At 35.1% G+C, this 11378-nt stretch overlaps 3 protein-coding genes across 3 annotated transcripts; 1 reads left to right on the forward strand and 2 right to left on the reverse strand.

The window, feature by feature from the left end:
- Window positions 1–32: 32 nt before the first annotated feature.
- LOC123217470 (omega-hydroxypalmitate O-feruloyl transferase-like) lies at window positions 33–1712 on the reverse strand. The gene is made up of 2 exons (XM_044638517.1): window positions 1163–1712; window positions 33–1048 (listed from the first exon to the last, which is right to left on the reverse strand). Exons 1-2 carry the CDS (start codon window positions 1610–1612, stop codon window positions 164–166), a joined length of 1335 nt encoding a protein of 444 aa, XP_044494452.1. The 5' UTR covers window positions 1613–1712; the 3' UTR covers window positions 33–163.
- A 2759-nt stretch (window positions 1713–4471) lies between these two features.
- LOC123216885 (glucose-6-phosphate 1-dehydrogenase, chloroplastic-like) lies at window positions 4472–8471 on the reverse strand. Its single transcript, XM_044637527.1, has 10 exons — window positions 8089–8471; window positions 7211–7401; window positions 6993–7087; window positions 6788–6902; window positions 6391–6596; window positions 6150–6299; window positions 5935–6055; window positions 5504–5733; window positions 5205–5405; window positions 4472–5100 (listed from the first exon to the last, which is right to left on the reverse strand). The coding sequence occupies exons 1-10, from the start codon at window positions 8285–8287 to the stop codon at window positions 4848–4850; spliced, it is 1761 nt and encodes a 586-aa protein (XP_044493462.1). The 5' UTR covers window positions 8288–8471; the 3' UTR covers window positions 4472–4847.
- A 1652-nt stretch (window positions 8472–10123) lies between these two features.
- Window positions 10124–11007, forward strand: LOC123216886. The gene has a single exon (XM_044637528.1). It carries the CDS (start codon window positions 10217–10219, stop codon window positions 10841–10843), a length of 627 nt encoding a protein of 208 aa, XP_044493463.1. The 5' UTR covers window positions 10124–10216; the 3' UTR covers window positions 10844–11007.
- Window positions 11008–11378: the final 371 nt, after the last annotated feature.

Below are 11378 nucleotides of genomic sequence, written 5' to 3' on the forward strand. Positions count from 1 at the left end.
TTATCCAATTCCATTTTTATAAAGAGAAAATATAAATCTATTCAATGGAGTAAATAAGATGATAATGACTTCAACACAACAGTGAAACTAGTACACTAGCATTTCCCTTACATTCAATTGTAGAAAGCAACATCACAATTTATTGCGAAACCAGATTTGATGATCAAACTTTGTTCATTGATTCCTGGAAGTTGTTCATGGCAGTAATTGGCAAACCCAAAATCAGGATGATTCCCCCCTTGTCTTTTCCTTTGGCAGGGCTAAACAAACACACTTCTTTCGGAATCACTACACTACCAAACTTTGTTGCCTCTCCCCATCCAAAATCTGCAGTGTTGAATGCAATTCTAGTCCATGAAGTGATCACAAGCGTCCCAATCAAAGAAGGCGCTTCTGTTGTAATTCTTATATTTTCAAAAAAATCATTATATGATTGGATGTAATCTTCGTTAACTTTGTTAATAGCATTTTGCACCATTTTTACTGCAAACGAAAACGGGTTTTCACTTAGTTCACTTGCAGTGCAAGTACACTCACTTGTTACTACCCCGTTGCCGAAAAACCCTTTCGGCAATGGTGTATTGAGCTTGGATCTTATGTCAACAGTGAATAAAAGCTTGCTTTTCTGATGGGGTTCCATTTTCAGAGCCTGGCTTCTTGCACGCCACACTAAAGCTGCGAGTACTGTGAAGCTCGAGCAGTATTTTAACTCTCCATCCCCCTCCATTGCCTTTTTCTTTAGCTCTGCCAACTTGTTGGGATCAAAGCTGAATGATTTGTACACCATGTTCTCCTTTTGGTACTGGCTTTCCAGGTTTGAAACGTCACTTATTTCAACTATATTGAACTTCTCTGCGGGGATTTTGATCTGGGGAGATAGTTTATTGGACATAAACATTGAGTTATCAATAACTGGTGGGGTGCTTAGTGGTAGGCCTCTTGCTGTTTCTGCCCATGAACATACAAACTCCATGGCTGATTTTCCATCGCTTACGCAGTGGTTAATAATCAACCCCAGAGCAAACCCACCATACTTGAACCTTGTCACCTGTAATTTCACAACATTTCAACATGATTGTTAAATATCACCTCACCTCTGATTAAAAAAAGAGTAAAAAACATATGAATTAGAATAAACGTATTAATTAGAATATTCAAGAACCTGTGCAGTCATCAAAGGCGTTTCTAGTATATTTTCAAGCCCAGGGACTTGATAAATAAACTTCTCTAACTTGGGAGTATCAGGAACTGTGATGTCACCTAGGTCGTCGATGCTGAAATCAGCAGTTGCTTCAACAAATGGCACTCCTTCGGTGTCAATGCACTCAACGAAAAGCTTTCCATCAGAATTTTGTTTTAGTCGGCCTGCAAGTGGATAATAATGAACTAAAACTTTAGCCAAGGCTTGCTTGAGCACATCACAGGCCGCTTCACTACTTGTCTTGCCGTCTAGATTGTAAATGAAAATGGTTTTCATTATGGCTACCACAGCATGGTCTAGATTGGACAACACATGCCTTCCCTTAGAAGGCTGTTTTTCAGGTTGGATAAAGACGGGTTCCAACCTTCTCACAGATATGATACCACCGTTTTCCTGCTGTGATGCCTCCATTCCAAGCCTTAACGGTCTGTGTGTATGTCTGTTTGAAATTAAACTAGAATTCTTTTAAGCAATGAAGTTGGAGTTTGATCTTTCCATATATATACACATAAAAATCTTGCTGGCTACACTAAAACATTATAGCAACTATAGGAATTATAATTAAATAGTTTATTCATGTTGAATAGTAGTAGGTAAGATTGATTGTAATTCTCATATCTTTTTCAAAATTAGTGGAGAGTGGGCACCCATAATTTTGTAAGTAAAGATAAAGAACAAAACTTGTCCATCTTGTATATCAATTATGTTGATATGCAAGAAATTGTGAGCACTATGAACTCCGTAGTGGGAGTAGTCTTCCCAGTCTCGATTTCTCTCTAGTCACATGTCAAGTCTATTATATCTCAAGCCTCAAGGCAAAAAGGGCCGGAACAAATGTCGTATCATGGACGTTATGCTATAATTTAATGGCCAAATGACTATTCTCCACCCAAAGTTTGACTCCTCCCAATAGTTAATTACCGACAATTTAAACTCTTATTTATAAATTATTAAAATAAATAAAAATAATTAATTTTAGATCTAAAATCATTATTTAATAGTTTATATATTAAAAATAATAAAATATTATTTATTTTTTTTCAAAATTTAAAAAATTAATAATTTTTTTTAAGATTAAATTTTAAAATCTTACATTTCCTCCCATAGGGTTTCTTTCTTTTTTCCTCCCCTTCTCCGGTGTTGTCACCAGCCAGATTCTCTCTCCCTACCCTTTTCTTCCCTTTTCTGGATTCTCTCTCCTTTTTCTTCTTCTTTTCGACGTAAAAAATGAAGAGACCGACGAAGCAACCAAAGAGACCTTGGGTGGGAGATAGGGCTGGATGTGAACCGAGCCAGCTCGAGCTCGAGCTCGGCTCAATAGAGCCCAAAACGAGCTGACCTTAGCCGAGATCGGTTGAGTTCAAGCTCGAGCTACTCGTCAGATTTTTTAATTAAAATTTTTAATACAAAACAACGTTATTTTAATCAATATATATTAAAACAACGTCATTTTGATAACGAACAATGAGTCGAACCGAATTTGAGCCTATCTTAGTCGAGCTCGAGCTCGAACTTGAGTCAATTATATATGAACCGAGCAAACTCGAGCTCGGCTCGAATCCAACCCTAGTGGGAGATCTCTGGATGAAACAACCGAAGAGACAAAGCAAGAGGCTTTATCTCTGGACAACGGACAAGACGAAGATGACGTCTTCTTCTAGAGGCTAAGCTTCATCTCTTCGATCTCTAGTGCCAGAGAGGAGAAGAAAAGAGAGAGAGAGAAGCTGAAAAAGGGGAAGAAAAGGGGAAAAAGAAAGAGATTCCGATTGACGGTGGGTTAGAGAAGTGGAGGAAAAAAGAAAAAAATTCTAAAGGAAAAAATATAAGATTTTAAGGTTTAATTTGTAAGAGAAATTGTTAGTTTTCTAATTCTACGAAGAAGATTGATAATATTATATTGTTTTTAATTTATTACTTGTTAAATAATAATTTTATCTCTGAAGGTAATTATTTTTTATAATTAATTTAAATTTAAACTTTTACAATAATTAGTGAATGAGATCAAACCTTTGGTGAGAAATAGTCATTTAGCCTAATTTAATAATATAAATATATAATTATATAGGTGAGATGTGTAATTATAAGAAGAAAAGGAGTAGTTAAGATAGTCTAATGTCGAATATTTACAATAACAAAATCTAAATCTGCCGCTTCACGTAGCCCTTTTTCATTTGAAGATAGAAAAACCTTAAAGAAGAGTTCATAAAGAGTCGATGTCTAGCACATTTAAGATCGTAAAATTTCAACACATAGCATGATGATAGTGATACAGAATTGGTTGAAGATTAAGACCTTATACATGTCTTTCCACTGTATTAATGGTGGCTGCCCACCCCAACCACTCCCCATTTATATAGCAGTGCCGCAATAGTGGATCGAACACGCCAATTTTTTTTTTTTTGTTTAAAAATTTATTTTTATGAATTTACGTTTTCTAATGAAAGGGAATATAAAATGAAGTTGAATTTAGACCCAAAAAAGAAAATAAAGTTAACATATTTATAGTGGGTGAGGTGACTTATTACAATTTTTTGAAAGTTTATTTATATTTGTAAAAATCTCTCACAGTGTAACAACTCACTCTACCCATCAGAAATAAACTTAGAATGAAAGTTGTGGTTTTTTTTGTTTTATTTTACAAATTGAAAAATGGAGAAAAGAGAAAAGGAATAAAGAAAGAACTTTCTAAGCTGGCATAGAGTCAAGTCTCTGCTTGAATTTTGTCTTAATTGCAATTTAAGCTAAGTTAACCTAATTGGCAGAGCGTGACAGTTTATTGGCAATGCCCGCTTAGAGTAATACTAGAAAACTCAATCACAACCGACCAGATCGTGAGTGAAAACGTCCAATGTGGTTCATGAAATCAAGAGAGGAATCCATCTTCACATTGACACTATCACTAATATGCATGTGACAAGCAGAAACGCCTTAATTGATCGTGAAAGGTTAGGAAACTTATATACGATAATGGTGATCAAATTTACAAACGGGTTTGTAATGATGGATCCAAAATTTTTATTGAGTGGGAGCCTTCTTGTAGAGATGAATACGAATCAAATTAAGTTTGAACATCTTTTAAGTTTGATTTAAATAAAAAATAATTCAGAATGTTATATCCACCCTTGTGTGTTTGTATTCTTTCAAAAAAAAATTATTAGCACATTCCATCCTTTGTTTTGATAAAATTTTGATAAATTCTCAACTGCAAATATTCAAGATATGATGTGATTAATTGAGGATGAAATCTAATTACAGATTTGGGGCTTGAGATTTGGAGTAGCAAGAAAATGTCCTTCTTTATTTTACATCATTAGCCGCCATAAACAACTCTGCATTCCATGTTCTTGAAGTTTCACATCACAAGTAACTCCAAAGATCAGATTCTTCTAGTCCCAGTTCTTAAAGTTTTCACTTCATTTGCATACAATTTATCGTCTTATATTTGATCCTATACACATTACAGTCACCTTCAAATTATTCAATCTTTAATCCATCCTCTTCCACTATAAACCAAGCCTCGGTATTACTTATAGGACAACATTGGACAATGACAAAACATACTAGGCGCCAGAAAGAATCAATTGTTGTTTTATAGCTCAGCCTTTCCAAGTAAATTAGGATGCGAAATTGTTGGATGTTTTGCCATTCATAAGTCTTCCCCACTGAGGTCTCCCCATCGAACATTGTACTTAGCAGCAAGATAATGTGCTCCAACTGGTCCTCGGCTACCATAAGGATACAGCTCTGGCGCAATCTTCTTTTCTTCAAGATCCTTCAATAATGGTGTGAATAGTGCCCAGGCAGCATCAAGCTCATCACTCCTAATAAACAACCTCCGTTCTCCTTCAACTGCATCTAGGAGTAGCCTCTCATATGCATCTGGGATTTCTCTAGGATACCTTCACACAAAAAACAAAAGACTCCATGAGTCTGTATTCTAGTTTCAGTTGCAAATCAAGTTAAAAGTACATCTATGCAAATGTATGCTATGTTATTAACTTACTTTGATCGAAAAAGCAAGTTAAGGTCACTGCGATCCAGTCTCATTCCAAGGCCAGGAACTTTGTTATTGATCTTCAGATATATAGCTTCATCAGGTTGCAGACGAAGCACAAGCTCATTTGTAGCCTTGTCTAAATCAGTTCCAAAATTCCGCTTGAATAAGTTTCCAGGAACATGTCTAAACTGAACTCTGATCTCTGCACTGGAATTTCACATTTTCAGTTCATTCGGTTTTGTAAAGTCCCAAAATACACAGGGAGACAATGACAGTGCAGAAGAAAATGAGGAATCGCTGTTTACCGCTTGGTGTGGAGAGCTTTGCCTGCTTTCATCAGGAAAGGAACACCATCCCATCTGGCATTATTGATAAAAAGAGCTGCTGCCGCAAACGTTGGAGTGAGACTGTCCTTTGGCACAGTTGGGTCATCAGTGTAAGCAGGATATGATTTACCGCCCTTGCTGTGACCCTTATATTGACCAACGATTAGATCTTCAAGCAGAAGAGGTTTCATTGATCTTAGAACCTTTACCTGAATTATGCCATACACAACAAATATATGTGAGATCAACCCCAAAAAAAGTTCAAGAACTAAAGCCTTTCCATAACACACCATGGGATTTTCAATTTTTTTTCTTTTTTCTTTTGGGTGTGGAGCAGGAGAGGCTGCATGAGATTTTAAAACCACAGGCCTAATAGGTAAGAATAGTTAATAGAAGGAAAAGCCGATTACCTTCTCATTCCTAATATCTTCAGCATCTAAACTAACAGGAGTCTCCATCGCAAACAGTGCTAGTATTTGCAGGAGATGGTTTTGCATTATATCCCGAATGATTCCATAGTTATCAAAATAACTGGAAACAATTGACAAGCTTAATTAGTTCATTTTAGTGTTTCAAAGGATGTTCTAGTGCATTTGCAATATAAGTAGAGAGCATATAAACAGACCCTCCTCGTCCCTCTGTACCAAAATCTTCAGAAAATATAAATTGCACATTTCGGATGTAGTTTCTGGACCACAGAGGCTCAAAAACAAGATTTGAGAACCGAAGCACCGATAAATTTTCTACAAGCTCTTTACCCAAGTAATGGTCAATCCTGAACATATATAAATCAAGTCAAATTTTCTTCTTCAATTCTGTTAATTATTATTATTTTTTTAATTCAAATGCAAATAAGCCAGACAAACCTAAATATTTGATCCTCTGTTAGGTACTTCTTCAAACTTCTGGTCAAGTCAGCAGAAGACTCTGAGTCACGACCAAATGGCTTTTCAACAATGACCCTTGTCCAACCATTTGCTGATGAAGCTCTGTGGCTAGCACATCTCACCACATCCACAAATATGTTTGGTGGTATTGATAAGTAGAACAACCTGTTTGACAGTTTTCCTGCCTGCGAAAAAGCATTTCAATTAACATAAAAAATGTTTAGGAGAGTTTCAATAACTAGCCAATTTAATATGAGCTTAATTGCATTTAGTGGAAAAATTTAGAAATCTGTCAGTTATTTTGCACTGGACTCAAGCACTCTAACAAAAATCAAATACATCAAAATTTTGATAAAAAGAAAAATTGTTGTGTTACCTCTTTCTCCTTGAGTTTGTCGTCTAATTCTGCAAAATGTTCCTCGGAGCTGTACTGACCTGATTGGTAAAAGCATCTCTTCAAAAACTGATCCATTTTGTCTTCACAATTTTCCCTGTAAGTTCTCTAGCATGTTAGTAAATACCAAATGATAAGATAGTTGCTAAATATCATATGTGAGAACTGGTTAGGTAAAATGGAATACCTCTTATCAATTCTGCAAGTTAAAGTTTGGCTAATCATGTTCCTGAGCTCATTGTCAGTCAATTTAGTCCGAGCATAACCGAAAACTGTAAAATCCTGCGTAAGCATGGTAAATAAAAGAAATATTGAGCATTCTTTGGCTGTTGCTTACTCATCTGACATGTTTATACTAATCATGCATGTCAACAAAGAAATTAGAGAAGTGACAAAGAATGGAACCTCAGGTAGACAATCTTCGTAAAAGAGAGCAAAAAGTGCTGGAAAAATCTTCTTCTTAGCAAGGTCCCCCGAAGCTCCAACTACTGTTATGCTAAGAGTAGATTCAACCTTTTCTAATTCTGCCGACAGAATTGAGGCCTCTTTCCCTTGAGGCCCAAAATGGTCTTTGGTCAGAGGTTTTCCAGCTAAACCTACTCACAGAGATGCTTTTGTTAATCAGCAATGACAAACAAAACAAGAATTAGAAGGGAAAAGTAGAGCCATGCCAACAAGATTGTGAAAAATTAAACTGAGCGCCCCAATACAAAAGAGGCAGGCTTGAATACAAGGGCACAATTTGCAGACCTTGACATTGTTAGAACAGAGATTTGAGAACGCCAGCTGAAAGTCAATTTTGCATATCATTGGGATCATATCAAAATGCAATAGAACTAAGTCACTTAAAGGCTTTGGTTCTTTATTCATTCAAAAAGCCTATCTTGACTCTACATTTCTACGACCATGTTCCTTGGCAAGCATCTTAAGGGACAAATACAAAAAAACAATCTACTTCTGAAGACAGTTTCTTAATAAGTAATAGCAATGAAAATCAATACAATTATGCTAACATTATCCTCTAATTTACTGAGGAATTATGGTTTTGTTATTTGCAATGGCAACAGAAGAATTCTTGTGATAACAAACAATAAGCAGCATAATTAAGATCAGAATTTGCTGCCAAAGTATAAAAAGAAAGCCAGTTTCATCACAAACACTACAATCTCATACCAAAACATCACTGACACATGAACAAGAATACAAATCACTATTCAACAATTCAACAAAAAAGAGCCACTGAAAACTTGAAAAAGAATAAAGCTAAGAAACCAAGAACTCACCGTCCTGCAAAGACACGGCATTCAAAGGATACCCATTTGATGATTTCAGTTGAAACCGCTTTCTTGCATGGGTTCTTGGTTGAATCTGAGATACCCATGTGGAGAAACAACACTTTCTTGGGACAAAAACGAACCTACTGACGAGTTGTTGTGTTTCATGCTCGAATGAAGAAGAACAAGGACTCAAATGCGTAGCCATGCAGTTAAGTTGTTGATGAATCAAAGTGAAGTCGGGATTAAAGCATGAACTGTTTACGATAACGTGCGCTATGATAAGAATTGGATAATGTTAAAGATTTGTGTTAGATATTTATGCGCATAGAGATATTTGGTATATCTAAGAGTCTCAGCTGAACATTTGACATACGTCCTTTTGAGTGGTTGAAAAGGCCATAGTGCCTGAAGCTACCTTTAACAAACTAAGCATATCTGATATATGAGGTCAAGGATTTTTTTGATATTAATGTATTATTTTTGTCATAAATTCACAACTCAAAGTAAACCTGCCTACCAGAACAGTTGCTCCTATCAAAATACTTGTGGATAATAGAAGCTTCTATGTAATCGTGTAGTGTGAACTGAGGAGGGGCTTGGGTCTGTTTCTATCAAGCTCAACTGGCCCATGTTGCCTGGGCACCGTCACTGTTGATAAGTATTTTATTTACCTTCCACAGTAAATATGAGTCGTAATCTAAAAGATATTAAAAGTATTTTATTTAATCATGGAATATGAGTTTTAAAAGATCAATACTCTTTTTAACGCAAATAATAATTTCCAACTAATTTGTTAAACAGTGGTAATTAAATTATGTATACTTATAATTAAATAATCATAAATTATAACAAACATATGTGATAACAGTCACAATTAGATTATATTTGCTTATAATTAAATAATCATAAATTATATTAAACATACAATATTTGATTATCGTAATATAATCAAATATTATTATAATCGTAATTAAACAATTATAAACTATGTCGAATGAACACTTAATTAGCTAGTGAAATTTCCTTATCCAATTAAAAAGCCGTAAAAAAATCTTATATTATCACCAAATATGTTGATTAGTTTAGTTTATATAATTAATTAATATCTGAAACCTTAAAACAAGCCGAAACCTCAAGTGAGGAACCGGAGGACAAACTAAGCTTATCTTAGCTGAAAACCCAAGGTAAAGGCACCACCACAAGGCTTAGAAGCTCAAGAAGGAAAAAAAAACACATGCCATAGGTCAAGCTCTTGGATATGAACACATAACACACTTTCCTATTTGATGCTCTTGGATATGAACACTTAACACACCTTCCTATTTAAGTTTCTACTAAGATAGAATATAGGAGAAAGATATTACTAAGCCGTACAATATCCAAGACCCAAATAACAAGCTTGAGAGTTTGAGAAAAGAACAAACAAAATGTTAGGAAATTGCAGAAACTGGACTGAATCTGAATTGTCTTCGAATGAAGTTTTAGAGATCATTCTAAGAAAGTTTGAAACGACAACCTCCAGGCAATTCATGAATATGACTTAAATTGTCTTTCACTCAAATGAAAAGATGGGATTTCACAAGATGCAGCCTACCAGAAATGCAAAAATTAAAGCTCAACCCTCAACAGGTTAAGCTGTGAAATGCTGCAACTCATCTACATCCTCTACCCCGGTAATGTTTACTACATTTCTACCTTCCACGGTAAAAATTAATTCAGTCCATTTCAAATATGAAACATCCACCATTGAAACATTCAAATGGGTCACTGAAGAGTGAAGACAATTCAACCTTCTTTATTGTTTGTCAGAAGGCTAGAATTTTCTTTCAAAATACTAATTTTTCCATTAACTCCAGTCATAAAAATTACAAATTTTTTTTTTTTTTAAAAAAAGCCAGTTGACTGACTTGGGTCTGTCCTTTAAGACGACTAACCATCTTACATCTTTCTTAATAAAAAAAGATTAATCGTAAATAAATAATTAAAAGCCCTTAAATTAACAATAAGTCTCTCTCTCTCTCTCTGTGCTTATATAAGTATCCACCACTGCCTTAGACTTCATATTAAACCAAGCTCACTTCTCTTCTCTTTATATCATCTTCCTCAAAATCTCTCTTTCTTTATTCGTTCCCACATGCAACATATGCAAACAATGAAGCATCAAGTGACTTTGTATGAATACATTAAGTCTTTCTTTGATCTCAAGATGGCAACAAGCTTCCTGGTTTCAGTTTCAGTCTTTTCCATCATAGTTTCCCGCTTTTCATTACAACCTTTCCTTCTTAACATCTTCAAGTTATCCTATTTTTCTGCATATAAAACTATTGACAAGAACTACGTGTTCCTTCTCTGCAATGGAATTTTGGTTTTCATTTTCAAAAACTCTCTTGGGTTCAAAAATAACTCACCCCAGGAACCTGTTGCCATGGTTAGCACCAAAATAGTCTGTAAGGAGAGATATAACGGAAGAATCTATTCTATCGTTGAGAAGAAAGTTGCGCAAGAACCAGAATTAGTCTGTGAGGAGAGATATAGCAGAAGAATCTCTTCTATCGTTGAGAAGAAAGTTGCACAAGAACCAGAATTGGCATTGGTTCCGGTAGTTGCAGAAGAGAAACAAGTACAAGTACAAGAGAATGAATTCGAAGATGAAGATGAAGAAGAAGATGGGTTGCTGAGCAGAGAAGAATTGAACAAGAAATGCGATGATTTCATAAGAAGGATGAAAGAAGAAATCAGATTTGAAGCTGAACTTATTTAATCTTCTGTAATCTGTAATTAGCCATAAAATGTTTGATTCTGTTGTTAATGAAACTAATGAAGAAATTGATGGAGCAGAGCAGGCCATAGCCATTAGTGCATGTGAAGTTAGGTTTCAAGTACCAGTTCACCAAGTCAATGGCAAATAATTCATATTCTAGTTCATGAATTGGCCCATGATTCTACCATCACACGCATATATATCCATTTTTGAGGTTCATAAAATCACAGCCACAGGCATATCTGAGGTTTGGACCGTCCGCTTTATTTAAAAACCGATTTTATTGGTTTATTTAATGAAAAATTTTAGGTGATAATTGCAACAATAATTAGAAGGAAAGAGCTGCAAATTGTGTTTGTTTCATAGTATGACAAAAACAGGGGACGATTAGCCCTTGATCTTGTTTTCCTTGTATAAACAAAGGCATTAGACAGGCTAATGAATCAGATTCTATGCATGCAGAGTGTGCACTGTAATGATAATAAGAATTAATGTATCAGATAAATCAAAATTTTACGATCATAACAGAAATTCG

The sequence above is a fragment of the Mangifera indica genome, chromosome 5, assembly GCF_011075055.1.
Source record: "Mangifera indica cultivar Alphonso chromosome 5, CATAS_Mindica_2.1, whole genome shotgun sequence".
Classification (NCBI taxonomy): domain Eukaryota; kingdom Viridiplantae; phylum Streptophyta; class Magnoliopsida; order Sapindales; family Anacardiaceae; genus Mangifera; species Mangifera indica.

What these genes read in the sequence shown, in the direction of transcription:
- LOC123216886 (XM_044637528.1), top strand. Translation starts at nt 10,217, where the DNA reads ATGCAACATATGCAAACAATGAAGCATCAAGTGACTTTGTATGAATAC.
- LOC123217470 (XM_044638517.1), bottom strand. Translation starts at nt 1,612, where the DNA reads ATGGAGGCATCACAGCAGGAAAACGGTGGTATCATATCTGTGAGAAGG. An exon ending in CGCCTTTGATGACTGCACAG is followed by an intron (nt 1,049 to 1,162) that starts GTTCTTGAATAT and finishes GTGAAATTACAG; the next exon opens with GTGACAAGGTTCAAGTATGG.
- LOC123216885 (XM_044637527.1), bottom strand. Translation starts at nt 8,287, where the DNA reads ATGGCTACGCATTTGAGTCCTTGTTCTTCTTCATTCGAGCATGAAACA. An exon ending in ACTTGCAGAATTGATAAGAG is followed by an intron (nt 6,903 to 6,992) that starts GTATTCCATTTT and finishes GAGAACTTACAG; the next exon opens with GGAAAATTGTGAAGACAAAA. An exon ending in AAAGCTCTCCACACCAAGCG is followed by an intron (nt 5,406 to 5,503) that starts GTAAACAGCGAT and finishes GTGAAATTCCAG; the next exon opens with TGCAGAGATCAGAGTTCAGT.